Source organism: Notamacropus eugenii, chromosome 3 (assembly GCF_028372415.1).
Source record: "Notamacropus eugenii isolate mMacEug1 chromosome 3, mMacEug1.pri_v2, whole genome shotgun sequence".
NCBI classification, from domain to species: Eukaryota; Metazoa; Chordata; class Mammalia; order Diprotodontia; family Macropodidae; genus Notamacropus; species Notamacropus eugenii.
Window position 1 is genome coordinate 395,243,027 of NC_092874.1, and position 25,706 is coordinate 395,268,732.

Consider the following 25,706-nt stretch of genomic DNA (forward strand, 5'->3'; position numbering starts at 1 on the left):
GATTGAGCTATTTACAGCCCAGGATTCTGTGTTTCTAACAGTCTGTGAAAGCTGGCTTCAGAAAACATTTACAATCCCAAAATACAACCCATGCCCTGTAACCAGAACTTCGTGACTACAGTAAGTTGAAGGAACTGGGAATGTTTAGCTTGATAAAAGATCTCATTTGAAGGGGACCGTTATGTGAAAAAGGGATTAGACTTACTCTGCATGGCCCCTGAGAGCAGAACATTAGTGGGTAGAAGTTAGGCTTGTAAAAATGATAGATCTCTTAACAGCTATCTCAAAATGAATGGCCTAACTTTTGAAGTTCCCTCCAGTTCTGAGGCAAAAGGATCATGTCACCCTCCTCCTCCCCCTCCCCTCCCCCCCCCCCCCCCCCAGCCCCAGGCAGGCTTCAGGGATTACTCTTCTTGTGTATCTGTCTAAGAAATCAGTATTCAGGTCTGAATTCTGAGAAGAGGAATAGAAAGTCAGAGATTGAAACCACTTACTGAGTTATTTTCACAACCTCACCCCTATCTCATTTATACTTCCAGTCTGAGTGCTATGAAACCCTCCCTTGTCATTTTATATTTATTGGATTGTAAGTCATGGATTTACAGTCTCTTAAATAATTATCCAGATAAATAGCAGCTGGTCTAGGAAAGATGTCCTGAGCATCTTGTGGTGCAAAATGGATGAAGTCAACCTTGTTTGCTTGTAAGTCACCCCTCAGCTTTCATGCACATACGCTGAACAGATTTCGTGATAATTGAAGACATCCTTTTAAACCTTTTGTGCATAACAAGGAGAAATGGCTTCCAGTGCTATTGGGAAATTTGCTTTGTTTGATTGCATATTTGCTACAAGAATTTCATTTGTATTTTTTCCCAATTTGGGGGTGGGGTGGGTGGAAGGAGAGAATTTTCAATTTCTGTTCATGGGAAAAATGAAAAATAAAAAAGGAAAGGGCTGTTTGTAGCTATATGTCACCCTCTGAGAATCAAGGGAATTAAGTTTACCAAGTCCCATCAGAAAGGATGAAAAGAGCTAAGGAGGGGATGCAACCTGTTTTGCTTTCCAGGGGATATTTACATCAAGATACAGCATGCAAAAGAGAATGTGAGCACAAGTAGCTGAATTTATTGCATCCAATACAGAATTTACTACTTAGGGAAGCAGTACTTTCCACTGTCCATCAGGCCTTTGGGTTTCACAGCAGTGATGGATTTCAAAGTTCTTGTTCTGGAAACATGCATTTCAAAATCCAGCACAATGGCGACACCCACCATAGAGGTGTCCTTGGCAGGCAGAACAAAGTGGTCCCACTGACCACAAAATGCGTTTACTCTGGGCAGTCCAACCCTTTCCAGAACTGGCCACACAAAATCCTGAACTGGCATGCTCCCCCATCCAAATACATTTTCAAAAAGCAACCCAGCAGTCAAAAGAGTTCTTTTAAAGCCCTGCTAGTCTTAAGATCTCAGTTAGATCCTCCTTTCCCATCCCATTCATATCTTGAGTGAAAATCTGAATACATCCAACAGCAAATTTGCTTGATGCTATTTATGGGGAAACTAAGAATTGCGTTTAGAGTGTAACTTGAATAAACCACACATAAGATGCAAAAGAAGAAAACCTTATACATCAGGGGGCAACATGGCTTCTCATCCAAGGCCCATCTACAGAAACTCAAAATACTTGTATAATACTATGACACACCTTTGTTTCTGCATGGACAAAGAACTCCATTATCTACCTTACTTTTGTATAGCACGCTTAATGGTTTTCAAAGTGCTTTCACATCCACTCTAACTCACTTGGGCCTCACAATCACCCTGGGAGGTAGGTAGAACAAGTATTATCACTCCCCCATCTGAAAGATGAGGAACTAGGCAGAGAAAGGTAAGTTCTCTTCCCTCATGTACCAGTATAGTGTGGTTCAGTGGATAGTGTTGGAGTCAGGAAGACCTAGATTCAAATCCCAAATGAGACACTTACTAGCTGTGTGACCCAGAGCAGGACACAACCTCAGTTTCCTCATCTGTAAAATGAGAATCACTTCTAGCTCTAAATCTATGCTCCTATGAAGTCATGTTGTCATTTAATTTCTCAATGCCCCAGGCAGCTCTCTTAGTTGTTGGGCCGGTGCTGATACGTCTGTGTGTGTGTGTGTGTGTGTGTGTGTGTACATACGCACACACAGAGCTACCTGTATCATACACAGTAAAAACAGTCAAGCTGGAACTAAAACCGTATCTCCTGAACTACCGCAGATCATCCTGCCTCTGTTTGACTAAACAGCATTATTATGGGAATATCAGAAACGCCCACAGATTGCACCTCTGCATTTGGCTTTGTAAGAGATATGAGTTGGGGCGAGGAGGACTGTTACAGCAAGTTCCTGTGACCGGTATTTGATCTGCAGAGTTAAGACTCAAACTCAAAGGCATTATCTGTACCTTGGGGTGCCGGACACTGCTGTTTCATGCCTTTTTTATGTCAACAGGGCCGTTTGCCAAACAAACCCTTTGATATTTCATAATGCCTCTCTTTGCCCTAAGAATTGCCTGAGTCCAAAAAAGCTAGTTAGAACAACAGCAGCCGCTTCTCACTCCTGTGCCCAGCCCTGCAAGGTGAGTTTGGAAAGACTGACTATGGCACCGTAAGGAAATCTTCACTCTTGGAAACCGTCTCAGGGGCATCCTGGGCTCCAGAGCAGCAGGGAGACTGACTCATCCCACCATCATTTTCCTATTTGTGCAGACAGTGCTTGAAATTGCAGCAAAAATACTAGTCCCACACAGAAAGATTCCAGATCCTCTATCCCAAGGTCCTTTTTAAGAGTGGGGAAATGGAGTGGAAGAGATGAATGTTTGGAGCGAATCCTGTCTCATTTTTCTCAAAGCTTTGAAAAAAAATTTTTTTTGCAGTTTATGGAAAAAAAAATATGGTAACATATAATACAACTAAGCACTCAGACAAGAAATTCGAATTCTCCTAGTCCCAAGTGTCAAGATTCCTAGCCTGCTTTAAGTGCGGATCTGACCATGTTACTCACCGGCCCACAAACTTCACTAGCTTCCTATTGCCTGTAGATTAAAATATAAACTCCTAGGTCAGTTTTTAAAACCCTTCCCCACCTTGCTCCAAACCCATCTCTGGTCTCACTGTATATGAACTCTCTTCCTGTACTCTGCAATCCTACCAAGACCGGCCTTTTCTCTAAATTCTTCACACCCAACACTCCATCTTCTTCTGTCTCTTCGACTTTGCCCTGGTCAGACTTTGGGGCACCGTGTGTGTGTGTGTGTGTGTGTGTGTGTGTGTGTGTGTGTGTGTGTGTGTGTGTGTGTGTGTGTGTGTAGGAAAATAAAAGGAAGAAAGATGTGTTGAGAGTTAAGCTCTTTTCTCCCTCTAAAACATTATATAAATGAATATCTGGGTTTTTTTTTTTAAGACCTTTTTAACTCAGATTCTGTCTATAAAATGGCACATTTATCTGGAGCAAGTCAATCTCTCTGGTCCTCAGTTTGCTCCTCTGTGGAATGAGATTATTGGACTCATTTCCAAAGTAACTTCTTTCTTGAAAGGGCTTTCTTTGCAATAACCCCAGGAGGCAGGAAGGTGATGTAGGGGACAGAGTGCTAGCCTTGATGACAGAAACCATGTGCTAGCCTTGGGATCAGACCAGATCCTGCCTCAAATGTTAGCTGTGTGATCAGAGGCAAATTGTTAAACTTCTCTAGGTCAATTTCCTCTCCTGAAAGACAGGTTTAACAATAGTTAATTAACTACCTGACAGGTAGTTGTGAGGAAAGTACTTTGGAAACCTCAAAGGGCCATGTAAATGTGAAATTAATATAAATTTTACACCAGATCAATGGAGATTCAGAGAGGCTGTGAATTGGCCCAAGATCACACAACAATCTGTGTATCTGAAGCAACATTTGAACCTAGCTCCCAGACTCTAAGCTTCATTCACTCTGTTAAGTTTCCCCCCAAGGGCCAGGCCAGTGGGAAGAAAGGGAAATTGGGAAGAATTGTCTGGTAGACAGCCAACAGGGTGTTAACTAGAAATAGTAACAAAATACTACTGAGTGTCCAAATGGCATAATTTCGCTCTAGACAAAACAGTTTCTTGAAAATGAGTCAATACACCCAGGACCTGTGATTTTTAAGTATGATGTGCTCTCTTTAACTCTCTTGGAAAGAGAGTTGTCTGAGCTAAGAGGTTGTTGATTTGCTCATGGTCAAGTAGCTATTAGTTTCTGTCATCAAGGAACTGAAAACAATGCTTTTTAGCAGGGCACTAGAAAGAGACTGTGTGTAGGACATGCACCCTACACACCCTGCTTCTAGCCCCCTACCAAAAGCATCATAAAACAGTTCTTTTATTGTCCAGTTGTTTCACTCCTGTGAGACTTGGTGACTCCATTTGGGGTTTTCTAACAGTACTGGAGTGGTTTGTCATTTCCTTCTCCAGCTCGTTTTACAGATAAGGAAACTGAGGCAAATAGGGTTAAGTGACTTGCCCAGAGTCAGACAGCTGGTAAATGTCTGAGGCCAGATTTGAAATCAGATTTTCCTGACTCCTGGCCCTATGTGTTATCCACTGCACCACCTAGCTGCCCCCAAAAGATCTAGAATTGTATTTAAAGTTTCCGACTTTAACCAGCAATCTGAAAGTCCCAGCACATTTTCCTGATCATTGCAAAGAGCACTCAGTGATCACATGTCGCATTACATAATTATACTGTAACGCAATTAAATAACATTTTAACATTTATCAGCTTTCCTCATGCATAGGCTCCCAGAAGCTTTTCAATTCTCCTAAATTCTCCTGAAGATCTTCCTCTGTCCTTCCAAAGGGAATCATATCAAGAATCTTAGCTCTCATTGTACAAGCATGTAGTATTAATGGAGTCCTCTATGTGCCAAGCAGAAGGCACAATCTTATGTTTTTCTCTCCTATGCAAGAAATACTATTGTTTTCATTAGACTAAAGCACCCCTGTGCCACCCCTCCTGTCTCTAAGTTCACCACCTCCCTCTCCTATGAAACACAAGGAAATGTATCTAAGGAATAAACAATGATCCTTGCTTGTATGGCCTGGTTCTCAGTTCCAGGGCAGCCCACCAGGACCTCTACAGGAGTCAAATGAATAAAAGGACCATGTCCCCTCTTACCCAACCTTTTACTCAACTTGATACCCATCTGGGAGTGGGAGGGGGTCAGGGGAAGTGTGCAGCTGCGGATGGGGGAAGTGTGCAGCTGGAACAATGCACAATACACAAACAACTATTCGAAGAATTGTTGGTCGAGTTCATCCCAACCAGAAAAGGTAGCAGAATAGAGCTTGGCAAACTCTGAGACCCTGGGAGAACAGGACAATCTGACTACAAGGGAAAGCCAGCATTTCTGCATGAATAAAAACAACAGATTTTTCTTCTGCAAGGATGGATGCACATGAAGAAGAAACTTTAAAACATTTAAGGTCTGTATGCTAGCACTTAGTGCCCAGGACCTAGAGGATTTTCTCCCCCATCCCGCATAAAATATGCTTTTTGTACCAAGTACAGAAGGCACTGTCCAATGATTTTTCTGTCTAGATAATTGCAAGAATTTCAGCACAGATCTCACCAACAGTGTGTTTCACAGACTTGCGGGATTGATTCCAACTTTCTTTTTCCAGGAGACATTCTTTTAGAAAACCATAAGAATAAAAAAATATATAAAACCTGCCTTCCTATCAAAACTCCCTCTAGAACAAGTTTTTAACTTGGCATCAGAAGACCCCAAAGATGTCTTTAGATAGATTGCAGGAAGGTGAACTTGGATGGGGGGGAAATTGCTTTATTTTTTCTACCTTCTAACTAGAATTTAGCATTTCCTTCAATTATTGAAAAAACATTCTTCTGATAAGGGGTTCACAGGCTTCACTAGACTGCCAAAGGGGGTCAATCACATTAAAATGGCTAAGAGCTCCTGCTCTGGAGTTTTAAAAGTTTTCTATTTCATTACTGATCAGTTAGAAGCAAAAACCTATAACCCCACATTGCTATATTCTTGACAGGTGAGCCTTTTACAGGTCTAATCTTCAAGTTTCCTTACCTGCAAAATGGGAGAATTGAATTAAATAATTATGAAAGTCCCTTCCAGAACTCAAATACTATAACACACCAATAATCATAGGATGATATTTGATTGTGAGTAAAGGGTTGGCTTTGGAGTTAGGAAAATGGATTCATTTCTCATATCTGACATATACTAACTGTGTGACTGTGGTCAAGTCACTAACACTATAAGGTACTGAATTATGAAGTTATTATTTGCATTAGTGGAGTTCCCTACATAAATCAATCACAGTTCCTGATCAAAAAAAAATTCATTGCAAAAATGTAGATTGAGTCTTCAACTTTAGTTGGCGATATTTACAAAAAAAAAAATCTCTTAGAAGATTATCTGTCATACAAGAGAGGGTTCAGAAATGATTCAGTTACAAAGGTCAGAATGTTTATGGGAATAATGCACCACTCAGGTCACTACAAGCTACAGCTGAGCCAACTCTGTTTCCATTTCCTCTCCCTCAGGGAGGATGACACAAGAGTCAGGTCTTGGACACCTGTCTGAGGACACCCAGATGTCTAGAGACTAAGGGGAGTCTAGAGTCACAGTGTGCCTGAGGCTGAGGGGTGGAAAATGCCCTCTGGGGACTGTGATTGAGCAAGGGGCTGTCAGTTCAAGTTTTTCTCAGTAGTAATTGACTATTTTTTTAGAAGGAAGATGAACCACTTTTACTCCTGTATGGGGAAAAAAAAATTACCCCATAGTCGGTGCATGATCATTTGAGATGTTGGCCAAAAAGTAACAGACGAGAAAAGAAGGGTGATGGCCCCGTTCCATCTTTTCGGAGTCCATTACTCCTTGCCTGAAGATGTCATGATGTCGGTCCAGAGAGAGGAGGTCCCTCTAGCTCCCTTCCCGAAAACTGTGGATCTGGGTGGAGTACTTCTTTAGGTGCTCTTGGCCTTCCTCATCTCCTCGCTGCTGATAGTGCTGGTAGAATTTCGAGCTGTGAGCAGATCCTTCCCCTTCCAGGGGAGGGAGACAACCATTGGACATGTTGAGGATGGTGGAGGTCAGACATTTGATATAGTTTTTGGCCAGAGTGAGGGTCTCAATTTTGGAGAGTTTCTTCTCTGCCCTGACGTGGGGGATGACTTCTCGCAAGGCCTGGAAGGCATTGTTGAGTTTGTGCATCCGCTGCCTCTCCCTCTCGTTACTCTCCAGCCTCCTCAAATTGCTTTCCCGGCTGCCTGAGGAGGACTTCTTCCTGGCAGTGCCCACCTTGCTGCCCTCAGCCTTCTCCCCCTTCCGCCTGTCCCTGCTCCTCAAACATTTCTCCAGGTCCTCTTTACTGGATGTTGGCTCACCATGAAATGTCTCTTTGTCAGCCAAAATTCTTCGCTTCGTGGGTTTGTTTTTGGTTTTCATATTTCAGTAGAAGATGGGAAATGGCAACCAAGCTTATCTTCAATTTGTTTTTCCTCCTAAAAATAAAAGGGCTTTTTAAAAATCTTTGGGCACCAGTCATGAATGAGTTGTTAGCAATAAGACACCGACGGTTCACAGCATTGGACTGAATGACCACACTTGTCAAGGAGGGCTCAACGCCATTGGAAAGGCATGGAGAAGCCAATAACTGATCTCTTTCATTTTTAATGCCTTTTCTTCTACATTCTATCTACTCTCTATTTGTTGTGATTGTGCTAATATGTTGTCTGCCACGATGACTGTAACTGCTTTTTCTTTTGTGTCTCAAGCGCTTAGCACAGTGTTTACATATAACAAGTGCTTAATATGTATGTATGTATATGTATATGTATATGTATATTATGTATATATAAATGTATGTATAAATTAAAAATTTCCATAATCACTAGAGAGAGAGAGAGAGACAGAGAGAGAGAGAGAGAGAGAGAGAGACAGAGACAGAGACAGAGACAGAGACAGAGAGAGAGACAGAGACAGAGACAGAGACAGAGACAGAGAGAGAGAGACAGAGACAGAGACAGAGACAGAGACAGAGAGAGAGAGAGAGAGACAGAGACAGAGACAGAGAGACAGAGACAGAGACAGAGACAGAGACAGAGAGAGAGAGAGAGATTATGGAAATTTTAAAGATTTATTCAATGAGATCAGTGCGGCTTGCCTCTCAGTACCTTTGTTCTGTAGGACCTCTTTTGGTTCTATGTGACTTTCACCTTTTTGCCCTCTCCAAGACAAGATGCCCTGAGTTTTCACTTTAAAAAAAAATGTAAATTGTATTTTGTTTTTTCCAATTAAATGTAAAGACAATTTTCAGCCTTCGTTTTTTCGGTAAGATTTTGAGTTACAAATTTTTCTCCCTCCCTCACTTCCCTTCTCCTTCCTTCTTGCTCCTCTCCCCTCACCCCCCTCCCCCCCCCCCCCCCCCCCCCCCCAGACAGCCAGCAATCTGATAGAGGTCATCCATGTCTCACTTTCTTTAAACCCTGGATATTCATCCCTGAAGCTGACATTTCTGAAGTCCACTGACTGCTGACCTCAAAGGGAAGTCACTGTCCCCAAATCTCTGTGTCCCAGACACATCATCTCATTCCCCCATGTTCCCACGTGAAAGCACATACAAAGAACCCCCTCCCCTCCTTTAAGCCCTGGTCCTCCTAAACATGCCAAGGCAAACCACAAAGACAGAGGAAGAGGAAGAATGCCACAGTAGCTCTGACGACAGCGGGCCAGCCAGGAAGGTTTTAGACATTAGGGGGCAGAAGTTCCAAGGGAGAGGAGCCAAGACATTCAATGGCTCAGCTGGACAGGCAGCTCCTGGCCCCAGCCTCCCGACCCCACCTCACAGACCTGCCAGGACGTACCACCGTCGCCCACCCCGCTCAGCCCTCCCGTCTCCAAACAGTAAATCCCGGACACTTGGCTCAGGAGCACGAACTCCCCCAGACAGCTGCTGGCGAGGGGGGACCCTGTCTTCTCCCTCCGTGACCCACAGCCATGGGCAGGGGGATGGGAGGGGAGCCCTTGCAAGTGCCCAGCCAGGGTCAGCGGCAGAGAGAAGGAAACGCAATAGAAGCGAGAGGCGCTAACTCCGAAAGCCCCCGGCTCACCGTTCCCTGCTCCGGTGCGCCCATCCACAAGTGCCAGGACAAGGACAGCCACCCCTCCCACCCCCACCTCTCATGCCAGGTTGGTGCCCCCGCGCCCGCCCCTTTACCTGCAGGTCCGAGACGCGGGGCTGGGACAGGTGCTTGGCCGGGACAGGTGTGCGGGGCCAGCGGGCTCGGGCTGCCCACCGGGGACAAGGACACGTCGCTTTAGTTCTGGCCCTGGCGGGGCGGGGCAGGGCTGGGCCAGAGACTCCGGGATGTAAATGAGCGGGGGGGTGGGGTGGCATGGGAGGGGAAAGGTTGGGGGATGCTGGAGAGAAGTGGAGGGGAGAGGAGGAGAAGGAGAAGGAGGAGGAGGAGGAGGAGGAGGAGGAGGAGGAGGAGGAGGAGGAGGAGGAGGAGGAGGAGGAAGTCTGCTGGGGGGGACAGCTGGAGGGAGAGGAGGCGGGAGTTGGGGTCGAGGGGTGGGACAGGAGTGGGAGGGGTCTGTCCCCAATCTCCCTTGCTCTTAAAAGGGAGGGGGGGAACCCTTTAGGCTGGAGGATGGTGGGGGAGAGGAAGAGACAGAGACTGCCAGGGGGGTCGGGCTTCTCCCCCTCCCCACCCCACCCCAAGCCTGAGGTGGGGGGAGGGAGGGAGGTCCAGCAGCCCCGAGGCAGGGGTAGGAACAGAACCAGCATTGTCTGGAGGAGCTTAAGGAGGAAACCCAGTCCCAAGCCGTTACCTGACCGGCTGGGCCACCTCGGGGTGGACTGGCATGACTCTCTCGAAAAATTTTCAATGAACAGATATTGATTTTCTTTCTCTTTCCCACCTCTCACCCCTTCCCATTGGGAAAAAAATAATCCCTGTAACATTTGTACGTGAAGTTCAGCTGATCCCGACCTAGAGCGTACGTCCCATTCCGCAGCCGGGATGGATCACCTCGGGTCTGGAGCATCCCCCGTCTCCTGGCCAGAGGCTGGTCAGGTCATCGCTCAAGGCTCTCAGAGGTCGTAGTCTTCGCAAGGTTGCCGGTGTTGTAGAATTGTCCTCTTGGTTCTGCACCCTTGTTTCTACATCAGTTAGTAGGAGTCATTGTAGGCTTCTCCAGCACTGCCCCTTGCTTCTTTTCTTACCGCACGGTGGTATTCTTCTACATTCGTATTCACACATTCATTGACATACGTACGTTCATACAGAATTTGTTCGGCCACTTCCCCAACTGATGCCCTTCCCCCTTAGTTTCCAGTACTTTGCCACCACAACAAGAGCAGCTATATATATTTTTGTACACGTGGGTCCTTCTCTTTCATTGAACTCTGTGGGGTATAGACCTAGTAGGGGTATCCGGAGCAGGCAGTTTCACAACTAGATGTTTTTGTCTTCTCTTAGGTCTAGGAGGAGACTATTAATAGAAAAAGGTTTTTTAAAAAAGTGAAGAAAAGCTGAGTCTGAGAAGAAAAAAAAATGAAGAAAAACCTTGGGGGGAAATGGATTAAATGGACTAAATTCACAACAGATCTGAAACATAGAGGCAGAAAGAAAAAAAGGTAAAAGAAAAAGACTCTTTAGAGACTACATAAATTTCTTTTTTTTTTTTTTTTTTGGACCCGGATCTGTGATTTTATTGGCATTGGGACCTTCCAAAGAGGGAACTCCCCATCTCTGTACAGATCTGCATTTCTTCTGCCATTTATGTCTGCCCGGGTTCACACAACTATTTAATAGCTAGAGCTGGAAGGAACTTCGGTGTCATTTTACAGATGAGGAAACTGAGACCCAGGAAAACTAAGTGACTTGCCCAAGGTTACATGGGTAGTAAGCATCAAAAGTTGGGATTTGAACCCAGGGCCTCTGACTGTATAACCATTACTCTTTTCCCTCCCACCTCTACTTCTGACTCTTGGGACTTTGCCATCATACATCTGCTGCCTTCTCACTTGGGAACAGTCCTTCCTTTCTGTGTCCTCTGTCTCCCTTGGATGAGTTCCTTCCAGGTGCTCCAGATCTGGCCCACCCAGCTTTCCTTCCCAGTCTCTCCTTCTGACACTCCAGAATTCACCACTATGCCTGGGTGGCTATCCAGAGAATCTTCAGTTCTCTTCATTGTCTTCCTACCTGGCAATGTAAGCTACTTGAGAGCTTTTGTTGTTCTTGTATTTGCATCTCCTGCTTAGTATAGGGCCTGGCATGTGGTAAATGTTTATTAAATGCTTGTTGACTGCCTGACTTTCCACTGAATCATACCTCCCCCATGTAATCAATATTGCCAAAGGCAGAACTTGAACACAGGTCTTCCTGACTGAAGAAGGTATCCTGTTCTGGGGTTGCTGGGTCAAACAGTGTTAGACCTGGAGTCTGGAAGACCTGAGTTCAAATCTAGCCTCAGATACTTACTAGTTGTGTGACCCTGGGCAAGTCACTAAACCCTATTTGCCTCAGTTTCCTTGCCTGTAAAATGAGCTGGAGAAGGAAATGGCAAATCACTCCAGTAACTCTGCAGAGAAAGTCCCAAATGGGGTCATGAAGAGTCGGAAACAACTGAACAATAACATTGCCAATCTCTACAGCAGAGATCTCAGTAGAAAAGATTAGTTTGAAATATCGTCAGTCAGCCACCTTGGTGGTAGTTATATATGTGTGGCATATGTGTGAAAAATATATTACACATGCATGTGTGTGTGTGTGTGTGTGTGTGTGTGTGTGTGTGTGTGTATCCAGGACAGGACACCCTGCAAACAGCATTTCCTTCCCCTTCTCCAAAGAACATGGAAAAGAAGGGGCAAAGAAACACTATGGGGAAATGAATTTGGGAACCAGATACGCAGAAGGAAGCTTTGGATTCCCCATTGGGAAGGTCCTTTTGAATGCCAACTCAGGCACTGTAGAAACACTCCCTTTTGGGAAAGTGATTTCCCTCTATGATCCACAGTACCTGAGATGGAAGAAAAGTTGAAATTGTTTCAAAATAGCTCATTGTTGGAAAAATGGGGCCTTTGTAAGGCAGCCAGTTTCAGGAAGCTCTCCAGTCATCTTCTTAGTATTGCTTGAGTCTGTTATCTTATTTAAACACAACTCCAATCAGAGAACTGAAAATGATACATGGTCTGTGTCCATCTGTTTGCTGTCCATCAGACTTAGAAGTCTTTAGGGACACTTGTTATTGGCAGCTGATAATTATGAGTTCCTGGCCTAAATAATTAAACCAACATATATTTTGTGGTTTGATTTCTTTCCTTGCTCTTCCTACAATGTGTTCAGTAATGGAACATATGGATTGATGAAAAGTGCTTTATTTGGACGCTTTTCATTGTTATCTGCCAGTCAAGCCCTGCCCTTCCTCATCTGTCTTTCTTTTCTCTCTCTTGATTCCATCTCTCATCTCCAATCCCAGACTGGGAGTTAAGAACTCAAAAAGATAGATTGGTTAAAAATTTGTTGTCATTGCTGTTGAATGACAGAATGTTGGATTACCTCCAACTTAAGCCACATTGAGTGCTATTTGAAGGAGAAGAACCTGTTTTCAATTAAACATTAAAACACAAAGCAGGCTCAAATCCAGGTCTTGAAGAGCCAGACTTTCTTCTATCACCATGTTTGTACATATCACAACTTCTTTCCCACGTAAGACTTTGAGTACAACTTGTGATGATGATGTTTCTGTAGGAACATTCTACCTTCATTGACAGCATCAGGAAAAGATAAACCAAATTCCATTTTGCACTTAAAAATTTTATGTGTTCGGGCTAATATATAAATAAGTTTTGCATGATTTCACATTTGGAATATTTCACATTTGGAAACATTTGCTTGATTTCTGCTTGGAGGGAGGGAGAGAATTTGGAACTCATTTTTTTTATGTTAAAAATTAAATAATATTTTTAAAAGAAAATACCATTTTGGTCAAAAAAGTACTATATTTTCATTGCAATTTTCATAGTTACCTTTTTGGAAACCAAAAATAGCAGTGATTGCTGAAGTGTCACTTCTAAATTAAACATATTCTGACCTCCACAATCCATATAAAAATAGCTCATTTTCACTTTATAATAATCCACACTGGCAAAATGATTTTCTCACAGACATCCTGTGAGGTAGGTGGTATAAACATTATTAGACCTATTGTGCAAACAGAATATGGTCAAGAAAGGATTAAAAGAAAGGAAGAAAGTATGAAAATCTGGGACCAAAGGTGGAGTAAGAAGAGAAGAAGGGCCACGGAAGGGGAGTAGGCTATAACATTTATAGATCACAGAGGTCAAGCAAACTTTCTCTCTTTTACCACCTTTTTTATTTGTAAAATGACTTGTAAATTTATAAAATTTTGTTTGTGAGGAGGGGGTTGGCTAGGAGCAAAAAGAGGGGAAAAGTATAACAGGATAGGATAAATGGAAATACACAACTAACTGTGAATGTGGATAGGATGAATTCGTGCACAAAACAGAATAGGACAGAAAATGGATTAGAAAACAGAATCAAATAATATGTGGTTTACAAGATACACATTTGATATGTAAAGATTCGCAAAGAATTAAAATGAGAGACTAGAACAAAATCTATAATGCTTTAGGTGAACTCAAAAAAGTAGGGATAGCAATTGTGATTTCAGATAAAGCTACAGTAAATATAGACATGATAAAAAGAGATAAGCAGGGAAACTATATTATGCCTAATAGCACCATAGAAAATGAATCAATATCAATATTTAACATATACATACCAAAAAATGCATCTACATAAAGGAAAAGTTGATCCAATTGGAAGGAGAAATAGATAGTAAAACTTCAATAGTGAAGGACCTCAATGTATCTCTTTCAGACTTAGACAAATCTAACCTAAAGGTGGACAAGAAAGAAGTTAAGAAATTGAATAGAAACTGAAAAATATTAGAGATGATAAATGTCTGGTGATTTCTGAGTGGGAATAAAAAGTAATTTACATACTTCTCAACTGTTCATAGCACCTTTATAAACACTGGTCATGTATTAGGGTATAAAAAGATCATTAAAATATAGAAAGGCAGAAATACTAAATGTATTACTTATTGCTTACAATAATAACTAGATTCCAGAAAGAGACTTTAAGGAAAGATTAAAAAGTATTTGGTGACCATAATTCTACAAAATTAGTGTATCAAAGAACAAATTATAGAAAAAATAGAAAATTTCATTAAAGAAAATGACAATAATGAGATAACAAAACCAAAACTTATGGGATGCAACTAAAGCAGTTCTTAGGGGAAAATTTTTATATCCAAATATTTTCATTAAGAGAAGAACAGGACAATAAATTGGGCATGGAACTTAAAAGAACTAAAACATTAGCAAGTAAAAGATCCCCAAATTCAGTAGCAAAGTAGAAATTTTGAAAATAAAGAAGTAAAATTTAAAGCAGAAAAAGAACATTGAAATGATAACTAAAACAAGGAGCTTTTTTTTAAACTAATAAAATAAATAAACTATTAGCTAATTTCATTTCTAATAAAAGGGAAAGGAAAATCAAAATGTTCATGTTAAAAATGGTAAAGACAATTTCACAACAATTGAAGAGGAAATAAAAGAAGTTATCAAACTATTTCACCCAAACACATGCTAACAAAACTGATAACACAGAAAATGAACTAATTCTTTGAAAAATATAAAATAACCAAATTGACAAAAGAATAGACTCAAATAGCCTAATTTCAGAAAAAGAAATTGAACAAATCATAAATTAACTTCTAAAGGAAAAAGTTATAGAATCAGATATAATTACAAGTGAATTCTATCAAACATTCAAATAACAATTCCAATATTACATAAGAAAAAAAAAAAAGAACAGGATTCAAATGCCATATAAGCAATTTTAATAACACATTAGAAAGATTATACATACTGACCAGGATGGATTTAAAATAGGAATGCAGAGTTGGTTTAAAATAAAGAAGAATATAAATATATATAAATATAACAAACCATGTTACTAATATAAACAATAAAACCCATGTAATTATATCAAAGATATTTTAAAAAATCTTTTGACAAAATTCAACACTCATTACTATTAAAAACACTAGAAAGCATAGGAATAAATGGACTTTTCCTTAATATAGTAAATAGTAAATTCAAGAGGCAATATTATATGTAAAGGAGAAACATTAGAGGCCTTTCCAATAAGAAAAGAGATAAAGCAATGATGTTCTTTATCTCCACTACTATTTAACATAGTCCTACAAATTCTAGCTATAGTAACAAGAAAAAAAAGAGAGAGAAATTCAGCAAATAAGCACAGGCAGGCAAGAAATGAAATGATTGATTTTTGCAGATGATATGATGATTTACTTAGCAAAACCTAAAGAGTCAAGTAAAAATTAATTGAAACAATAACTTTAACAAAGTTGCAGGACATAAAAACAATACACAAAAATCATCAGCATTCTTCTTTAGTACCAATAAAAACCAGCAGGAAAAGTCAGAAATAGAAATTCCATTCAAAATAAGTATAGAAGGTATAAAATTGGGGGAAAGTTTGTTTTATGCTTCATTTGATATCAGTCAAAGTTATCTCTGTTATATCTTTCAAGGAATCTTGTATAATTTGACATATATTTGGGAGAAGCCTTGTTAGCGAGAAAAACGTTAAGGAAGCATTTTGTACTACAAGTCAAGTGCTTTTTCATAGTCAACAAATAAAAAGTACAGTGAAATCTTTTATTCTCTATATCTTTCAGTCTATTGTATAAGTGTAAAGATGTGTTCAGTTGTAGAACATTGCTTCCAGAAGTCTTGCTTTTTTTTCTCAAACCTTTTTCAAGGATGGCCTTGATGCGTGTAATGATTATGATAAGGTCCAACCAAGTTTGTTCCCAGAGAAGAATAGAGAATGTACCTCCTTCCCTTTTTTGAAGAGGTAAGGATTATGGTTATGGAATATTGCATATACAATCAGACACAGTTGATGCATCAGTGATTTTGTTGAACTGTTTTTTTCTTCCCTCTCTTTTAAAAATATTTGTTACGCACTAGGTGTGGGAGGAGAGAGGTATTTGTTAATGAATGTGATATTAAAATAAGAGGAATCAATAAAAAGAAGGTAAAATTATTTAAAAGTTTGAAATTCTTTCCCCTAGTATTTGGTACCCTTTTCCTTTTTTATTTTTCTTGGGACTCAGTTCTTCAATTCCCTCAAAACTGGTTCCACTCCAAAACAAAGATCTATTTATCCAGTCTTATTCAGCTTCTTTTTCTGTCTTCTTTTGGTACCATTTTTGATTCTTTATATAGTACATCTGAGACTATAGTGGCACAGTCCAAATGTAGGGAGCCCATTTATCATCATCATCATTTATTTATTTATTTATTTATCATTAGAGGAGAAAGTGTTTGCCATAGAAATATTTATAGATCTTTTCTATTTTTTGCTTGCTTGTTGCCCTTCCAATTTTATTTACAAATGACCTTGGGAAGACTCTCTTCCCAAGCTTTCTATAAGTTTGTATTTCCCTTCATTGACTTGCGTTGTTTTATGAGAAGATTCTTCTAATGTTCTATCCTCCTCCTTTGCATGATTTTATAAATAAGTTTATATTCTAAACTGGCATTCCCCTTGTCAATTTAACATTATCAGTTGCTTATGTACCAGGTAAGATGCTAAGTGCTAGGGAAAATAAGATTGAACAAAATAGTTCCTGCTGTGTAAAAGCTTATAAAGAGTGTTCCAAAAGTCTAAATGCAGTCTTAAGTCTTCAAAACATAAAACTACACTAACAATTTTTGGCCATCCTGTAGTCTACTGACATGAAACAACATGTATATACATGTTAAATAAATAGAACTGTATATACATGTTAGATAAATAAATATTAATTAAATTCAAAATAATTTTGAGGGGAGCACAAACAGACTGGGAGCATAGCAAAAGACCTCTTACAGGAGTAAATTGAGTTAAAACTAACCTGGTGCTAGAGAGTTTAGGAAATGGTGATGAGAGTATTCTAGGCATGAGGAACAGCTAAGATGTGGAGAAAGGAGATGGAATGTTGCATATGGCAAATAACAAGGACGTTGGTTTGGCTGGAATGTAGTGGATTTGAGGGGATGTAAAGTGTAATGAGCTAAGAAGGATGAGTTTGAGCCAGGTTGTAAAGGGCTGTAAGTGTCAAACAATGAAGTTTGTATTTTATGCTACAGAGAATGGACAGTCACTGAAGATTCTTAATCTGTGCTTCAGATATATGGAAGATGAAATGGAGAAGGGAAACGCTAGATTTTGGACAGCCAGTTAGGACGCTACTGAGGTAGACTGGACAAGATTAGACACACACTTTTGTTGACTATCTCTCTCAGTTTGGCAAGTAGATAAAATGTTTGCTGGCTGAGAGTGGATTCTCAACTCTTTAGTCAGGTCATAGCAATGGATTTTACTGATACTGGTTAAACTTTCTTAGAAAATGGTGATGTCTATATATTGTTTTCATATATTTCCTTGAAAAGTGTCAACATAAAGAAGTCAAGTTGGAGATTTCTCAACTGCGTGACATAAGTTCTCATTTTTACTCTTCTAATTTGGTATGGATTTTGGTTTTTTCTCTAAGAACCCAATGATTTGTCTTTATACAGATAGTTTATTTAGAAATGATTCTCACATTGATGACTAGTCATTTACTATCTACTAAAATCCAATCAATTTATTTTTTGTGATTTTTTTTTTTTTACAGTTCATCATACCCAGCACCTTCCAATTCTCTTCTTGAAAAAGAAATGTCACATAGGAGTTAGGCTTCTTGTAGATCATGGATCTATCTCATCTAAGTTCCTTAGGAAGAGAGTGTTTTGATTTGGTCTTTATTATTGCCAGTGCCTAGCACAGTGCCTTACACATAATAGGCTCCTAATAAATGCTTATCAGATTTAATTTCTTTGGCAAGAATGATAAAATCAATTGCACATTTTTTTTGTTACATCATGCTGATTGAATATTTACTAAATTGAATATCTACTTACTATGCACAGAGCCCTACAAGATGGTGTCTTTCTCAGTATCTAGCTCTGTGTTCTTTTTTGCCAGATGCTGATCAGAATTCAATTCCTGCTTAAATACCTAGCTACTACAATGGAGGCTGAGGAGTTAAGTGTGTTGTTGGAGATGATGGTAGTTGGAGAGAAAATAACATCCTAAATACAGATTATCAAAAGAGATTTTGTTGTTGTTTAGTTGTTTTCAGTTTTGTCTGACTAGTGACTCCATTTTGGGATTTTCCTGGCAAGAATCCTAGAGTGGTTTGTCATTTCCTTGTCCAGCTCATTTTACAGATGAGGAAACTGAGGCAAACAGGATGAAGTGACTCACCCAGGTTCACATAGCTAGTAAGATTCTGAGGTCAGGTTTGAATCCATGAAGATGAGTCTTCCTGATTTCAAGATCAAGAGAGATAAATTGCAACAAAATATATTAGAGATAGAATTATGGAATCTTAGAGTTGAAAGATCAGTTGGTCCAGACTCCTTATTTAATAGATGAGGTAATAAGACCTGAAGAAATGAAATGACTTGTTTAAGGTTATGCAGCTAGTCACGGATTAGAAGCTAAACTATCTGATCACAAGCCAATGCTTTTTTTTTTTCTGGCCTCGGTGGCTATTCAGGTGGGGAAGCAACAACATACAACAGGAGTCAGGTTGAGTAGGAGAACGTGATTATTTTACTCAGAGCTGCAACTGGCATGGGGTAAAGGGGACTTTATCCCAGGATAGTATAATTTGCTGGTGCATGCTTCCTATATGAGAAGGCTTGCTCCCATGATTCCTCCTCAAAGACTGTCATCCCTGGAGGCAGGAGACTTGTCTTTTCCTGGTAACTGTGTTCACAGTAGGAACTGGAATTGGAATTCTGAGTTACTGTGCTACTTCCACCCCACCCCACTATTTTCTCAGCCTCCTTCTCCTCAACTTAGTTTTCAACAGATTCAATTACTTACACTTGCGACTTTATGAACCTAAGATAATAACCAGTCAAGAAAACAGAAATTATCTTCTAAACCTGACATCTTTGTTACCTGCACGAACAATTCCTGTCTTCTTTCTCACTTCTATTTTAGAAATATGAGACTCTTGAAGGAAAAAAAAAAAGCAAATAACAAGCCTGTCTATCAAAAACAAACATGTCTCAACAATAGATAATTAATGAGACACTGCCAGACACCAGATCAGCTGAGCAACCTGAACAAAGAAAACTCAATTATCTCTCTCTCTGAAAGGTACTAATCACTCCAAGCAATATAATCTTCAAGATTAATTTTTCTGTTTTGTGACCATGGATGTAGCCCCCTCATAAACATGAGCTATCAGTCACAAGGGACATTTATACCAGATAGTATGGGTAACCAAAATGTAACCTACTGTTATTATTGGAAAGGTTGGCACTAAGAAAAATTGCCTTATTTATAGTAAGTCATCTTTGCATGTGAATGACATTTACATAAAGTATAATATTATACGGGAAGCCAAATCTAATGTCCAACAATGTCCACAGACATTGAACAGTAGACATGATCTATGGAAAGAAAATATTGATGAAGGAAGAGGAAAAAATCTGAGTTTCATTCTCAGTTCCACTTATTAAGCTGTTTTTCTTTGGAAAAATCACAATTTCTCATTTTTCTCATCTGGAATAATTTCTACCCTCAAAGGACTATTGTGGAGATAAAGTGGGAATATCGATTGGAAGGTATTTTGGATAAGTAAAACCTACACATACTATATATTTACTTTTCTGTGCAAACTATAAGCTCCCTGAAGGCAGGAACAGTTTCAGTTTTGATTGTTCATTCCCAGCATTTTGCCTAGTGTCTGGCATGTGGTATTTATTGTACTTGTCTGCAAAAGATGTTTATAAGCTCTTCAGGGAATGTAAAATCACTGAACCTGAGCTCTTAACTTTGAACTCTTGGATATTCGTATGAAGGAGGCAGAAAAGAGAACAAAGATAAGAAAAGTAGTTAGATTGGCTCAAGGGTACATAAAATAGGACTGCTCTGGGGATGACCCAATGTGTGGGAGTTAAGGGAACAAGTCACAAGGAAACTGAAGGAGCTGAAGATACCTAATGTTGGGGGCGGGGAGGGTGTGTGGAAATCTCAGCTGAGATTACAAAGGAAAAACAATGAGTGAGAAAACATCAACTACCAATCTAGGTGCCTACTTGTCAGTCGGTCAACATTTACTAGGTGCCTACTACTTGCAAGGCACTGTGCTAAGCTCTGGGGATACAAAGAAAGGCCAAAGACAGCCTTTGCTCTCAAGGAACTTATGGTCTATTGACTGAGACAACACACAAACGACTATGCACAAAAAAGATATACACAGGATAAATTGGAAGGCATTAACATTAAGAAGGATTGTAAAATAAAACCAGGAAGACCACGAAGCAAAAATGAGGAATGAAAGAATTCCAGGCATAGGGAACAACCAGAGAAAATGTAAGGAGTCAGCAGATGCAATGTCTCGTCTGAGGAACAGGAGGTCAGTATGACTGGATCACAAAGTATGTGAGGGCGATGGTGTAAGGTGCAAGAAAGCTTGAAGATGTGTGTGCATGCACGTGTGTATGTGTGTATGTGTGTGTGTGTGTGTGTGTGTGTGGTAGGTTATAAAGGGTTTTAAATACCGAATATGATTATATGTTTAACTGTAGAGGTGATGGGAGCTACTGGAGTTTACTGAGTGTGTGTGCATGTGTGTGTGTGTGTGTGTGTGTGTGTGTGTGTGTGTGTGTGTGAGTGATGTGATTAGACCTAAACTTTAGGAAGATCACTTTGACAACTGAGTGGAGGATGATCCATAGCAAGGAAAGACTTGTGACATCGAGACCACCCAAAAGGCTGCTGGCAATAGTGTAGGTATGAGGCAATGAGGGCCTGCCTATACCAGGAATGAGGAGAGAAAAGGACATATAGGAGAGATGTTACAAAGGTAAAATAGACAGGCCTTGGCAAAAAATTGGATAGGGTTATTTTCTCCTAGGAGAATCCACAATCGGGATATTAGTAGGGAAGATGCAGATAAGTGATATTTTACAGTAGAATATATATTTACCATTTCATAACTAACTAGAGGAGGTAGAGAATATAAATTCCCACTGGACTTACTGTTTGTTGATTATGAAAAAAAACTCCACATCTAATTTGGTTGAGCTATTTTTAAAGGCTCTCTTCCAACAAGGTATTTCCCATCCATAAATTAAAATCCTTCAACATTTCTTGTTTAATATATCCTCTGAGGCTTTATCTTAATTCCCACTTGTCCTGATGAGTAGGCCTACAGAGTTTGGCTACCACTTCTCCTCAAGGATCTGTGAGTAACTCTTACTCACTAAGGGGCAGAGCCAAGATGGCAGAGAAGAAGGACAGACCTACTCTAGTTCTACCCCCATAGCCCATAAAATACTTGTAAAAAATGACTCTAAACAAATTTTAGAGTAGCAGAAGCCACAAAACGACAGAGTGAAAGAGATTTCCAGCCCGAGACAGCCTGGAAGATCAATAGGAAAGGTCTATCACACTAGGCTCTGAGACTTCAGGGAGTGGAATTATCAGTAGCAGCTGTGGTTCCCAGATTTCTCAACCCATGAATGCCAAAGACAGCTTCAAAGGTTAGTAAGAAAGCTCATTCCCCTGGGTGAGAAGGGAGCCTGGTCTGACCTAAAGACCCTGGGAGAATCAAGCATCTAATCTGGGTCTCAGTTCTGAGTGGCAGCCCTGGGGTGAAGAGGAGCACTGGCCTGGTGGAGCTGGTGGTGACTGTGGAGAGGGAATCCTGCTCACAGACCAGAGTGCAGGCCAGGAGATGAGAAAACTCCTCTCCCTTGATTGTGTCACCTTGGAGGAACGGAGAACTTACAGGTCCCTAAAGTATACCCTCCACTTGACAAAGGACTCAAAAGTCAAGTGACTGGCTGGGAAAATGCCCAAAAAAGGGAAAAAATAAGACTATAGAAGGTTACTTTCTTGGTGAAAAGATATTTTCTTCCATCCTTTCAAATGGGGAAGAATAAAGCATACCATCAGAGGAAGACATAAGTCAAGGCTTCTATGTCCAAAACCTTCAAAATAAATATGCAATGGTCTTAGGCCATGGAAGAGCTCAAAAAAGGATTTTGATAATCAAGTAAGAGAGGTGGAGGAAAAATTGGGAAGAGAAATGAGAGAGATGCAAGAACATCATGAAAAGTGAGTCAATAGCTTGTTAAAGGAGACCCAAAAAATGCTGAAGAAAATAACACCTTTAAAAATTAGACTAACCCAAATGGCAAAAGAGATCCAAAAAGTCAATGAGGAGAAGAATGCTTTTTAGCAGAATGGGACAAATGGAAAAGAAGGTTCAAAAGCTCCCTGAAGAAAATAGTTCTTTAAAAATTGGAATGGAGCAAATAGAAGCTAGTGACTTTATGAGGAACCAAGAAATTACAAAATAAAACAAAAAAAAAATGAAAAAATAGAAGACAATGTGAAATGTCTCACTGGAAAAATAACTGACCTGGAAAATAGATCCAGGAGAGATAATTTAAAAATTATGGAACTACCTGAAAGCCAGAAAGAAACAATTCAATTACTGTGGAAAGAAAATTAGGATAACATAGCAGCTTCTACAGCAAGGTATCAAAGGGTTTGGAATATGATATTCCAGAGGTCAAAGGAGATGGGATTAAAACCAAGTATCACCTACCCAGCAAAACTGAGTATAATACTTCAGGGGAAAAAATGATCATTCAATGAAATACAGGACTTCCAAGCATTCTTGCTGAAAAGACCAGAGCTGAATAGAACATTTGACTTTCAAATAGAAGAATCAATAGAAACATGAAAAGGTAAACAGGAAAGAGAAGCCTTAAGGAACTCATTAAAGTTGAACTGTTTATATTTCTACATGGAAAGATGTTATTTGTAAGTCATGAGACCTTTTTCGGTATTAGGGTAGTTAGAGGGAATATATATATATATATATATATATATATATATATATATATATATATATATATATATATATATATATATATATATATACAGATATATATATATGTAGGTGGGTATGGGTATGTATGTATGTGTATATTATATATGTGTAGGTATGTATATGTACATGGGTGTATGTGTATGTGTGTGTATACACATATGTATAGACAGAGGGCACAGGTTGAACTGAATATGAAGGGAGAACACCTAAAAAAATAAAATTTACTGTTGAATGCAATGTACTAGGAGTTGGTTGGTTGTTGTCCTTTGTCTTCAAAGAGGACCAAAATGACATCACCATGATAAAGTGAAATTTCAGTGTATCTGATCAGACCAATATAAAGACAGAATGCTCTGTCACAGGTTGGGCACAGAAAGTCTGTGTGAATATTTGGGGTGGATATCCCAAATTTGCACATCTTACTAAGAGTAAGAGAAAGGGAGAGGTAGAATATAGCAAATCATCTCACATAAGAGAGGGAAGAAAGAGTTTTTACAATGGAGGGGAAGAGGGGGGAGATGAAAGGAAATAATTGAGCCTTACTCTCATCGGATTTGGCTTAAGGAGGGAATAACACACACTTAATTGGATATGGAAATCTACTTTACCCTGCAGGAAGGCAAGGGGGAAGGGGATAAGAGAGGGAAGATAATAGAAGGAACAGCAAATTGGGCAAAGGGATAATCAGAAGCAAATACTATTGTGGGAGGATGTCAAGGGAAGGGATGGAATAAATGAAGGGCAGGATAAGCCAGAGGGTTCGTCTTTTACAACGTAACTATTATGGAAGTGCTTTGCATTGTTACACATGTATGACCTATATTGAATTGCTTGTTTTCTCAATGAGGGTGGGTAGGGAGGGAGAGAGAGAATATGGAACTTAAAGCTTTAAGAATGAATGTTAAAAATTGTTTTAGCATGCAATTGGAAATTAAGCTACACAGGCAATGGAATATAGAAATCTATTCTGCCCTACAGGAAAATAGAGAGGAAGGGGAATGGAAGAAGGGTTGGTAATAGAAGGAAGGACAGACAGGAGGAAGGGGTGAATGGGGTGGGGAGAGATGGGGAGAAAATTTTTAATTCAAATTCCAGGGGAAGTGAATGTTAAGAACTGAAAATAAATAAATAAATAAATCATATATATATATATATATATATATATATATATATATACACACACACACACACACACACACACACACACACACACACACACACACACACACGTATATATATATATACACATACATATAAATGTATATATATATATATATTTTTAAAGAAGGCCCTTCTCCCTCCAATGCTATCAGCTTTAGACTCTTTTCTGATGTCTGTTCTCTATGGTTATCAGGTGAAAATCATTGTAGTTAGCCAGGCTTAAATAGTCTTTAGAAAGGAGATATTTGTAAGTGATAAAGTAAGAACAGTTGGTATAAAGCACCCTGAAAAAGTCTGTGACAACCTCTTCCATCAGGGGAAAGTAGCCACATGAATTCATGTGGCAGAGGGATAACACACAGTTCCTGGCTGCTGGAATTCCTTTTCTTTCCTTTATGGGATATTCAAGAAAATTCCCTTAGGCATGGGAAAGCTGCTTTGGTTGTCTTCTGATCAAGGCACAAATGTACACCCAGTAAAATCTTTGGTTCTCAAGGCTGATTTGGGGATGCTGTCAGGGTACTAGTGGGAAGTCCAAATTTCTTCTGATCCTTCACAGCTTTTAAGGTCTTCTCCTTGCCTCCTTGGAGGCATTTGGGAGGTACAATGTATACAGAGTTCTGGGCCTGGCGTCGAGAGACCTGAGTTCAAATCCAGTCTCAGACAATCACTAGCTGTGTGACCCTGGGCAAATCATTTAACCTCATTTTGACTCATCTGTAAAGTGGATAATAACAGCACCTGCCTCTCGGATTGTGAGGATCAAATGAGATGATCTTTGCCAGGCATGCACTAAGTGCTATATAAATATATGCTTATTCCTTTCCTTTCGCCTGAACAATTCTTTTTTTTTTTAAACTGGTTTTTACTGTGACAATTTACTAGCTTTAATATCTGGAGGAGCCTGATAGTTAAGCTCCTACCCCTAGGATCTGATCATTTCCTCAGCTTATCTGACCAATCTCCTGGTGCAAAATCATCTTTATTCCAAAGACTTTAAGAAATTTGTTTAAAGCCTAAGATTGATTAAAACATATAATTAAGATTTACTTGATTTATCAAGACTTCTCACTTCATTAAGTTATTAGGGCATCTTATCACTTACTATAGGTAGAGTGTGCTGACTTGATTGATGTACGTGATTAACCATACCCTTATTCTTGAAAGATGTAACAACATTCATTGCCTGGATCACAGGGGCAGCTAGGTGGTGCAGTAGATAGAGCACTTCACCTGGAGACAGGAAGACATCTTCCTGATTTCAAATCTGGCCTCAGATACTTACCAGCTATGTGACCTTGGGCAAGTCACGTAACTCTTTCTGCCTTGGTTTCCTCATCTGTAAAATGAGCTGGAGAAGGAAAGAGCAAACCACTCTGGTACCTCTGCCAAAAAACCCCGAGTGGGGTCACTGAGAGTTGGATATGACTGAA

General features: G+C 39.9%; 1 protein-coding gene and 1 long non-coding RNA gene across 2 annotated transcripts in view; one reads left to right on the forward strand and one right to left on the reverse strand.

Moving 5' to 3' along the window:
- Positions 1–1,103: 1,103 nt before the first annotated feature.
- BHLHA15 (basic helix-loop-helix family member a15) lies at positions 1,104–9,980 on the reverse strand. The gene is made up of 2 exons (XM_072597829.1): positions 9,251–9,980; positions 1,104–7,535 (listed from the first exon to the last, which is right to left on the reverse strand). The coding sequence occupies exon 2, from the start codon at positions 7,477–7,479 to the stop codon at positions 6,955–6,957; it is 525 nt and encodes a 174-aa protein (XP_072453930.1). The 5' UTR covers positions 7,480–7,535; positions 9,251–9,980; the 3' UTR covers positions 1,104–6,954.
- The window catches only part of LOC140497192 (uncharacterized), a 43,470-nt gene continuing 26,447 nt past the window's right edge, over positions 8,684–25,706 (forward strand). Inside the window, exon 1 of the long non-coding RNA XR_011964564.1 lies at positions 8,684–9,222. This is a non-coding gene — a long non-coding RNA (uncharacterized lncRNA). The remainder of the gene's footprint in view (positions 9,223–25,706) is intronic.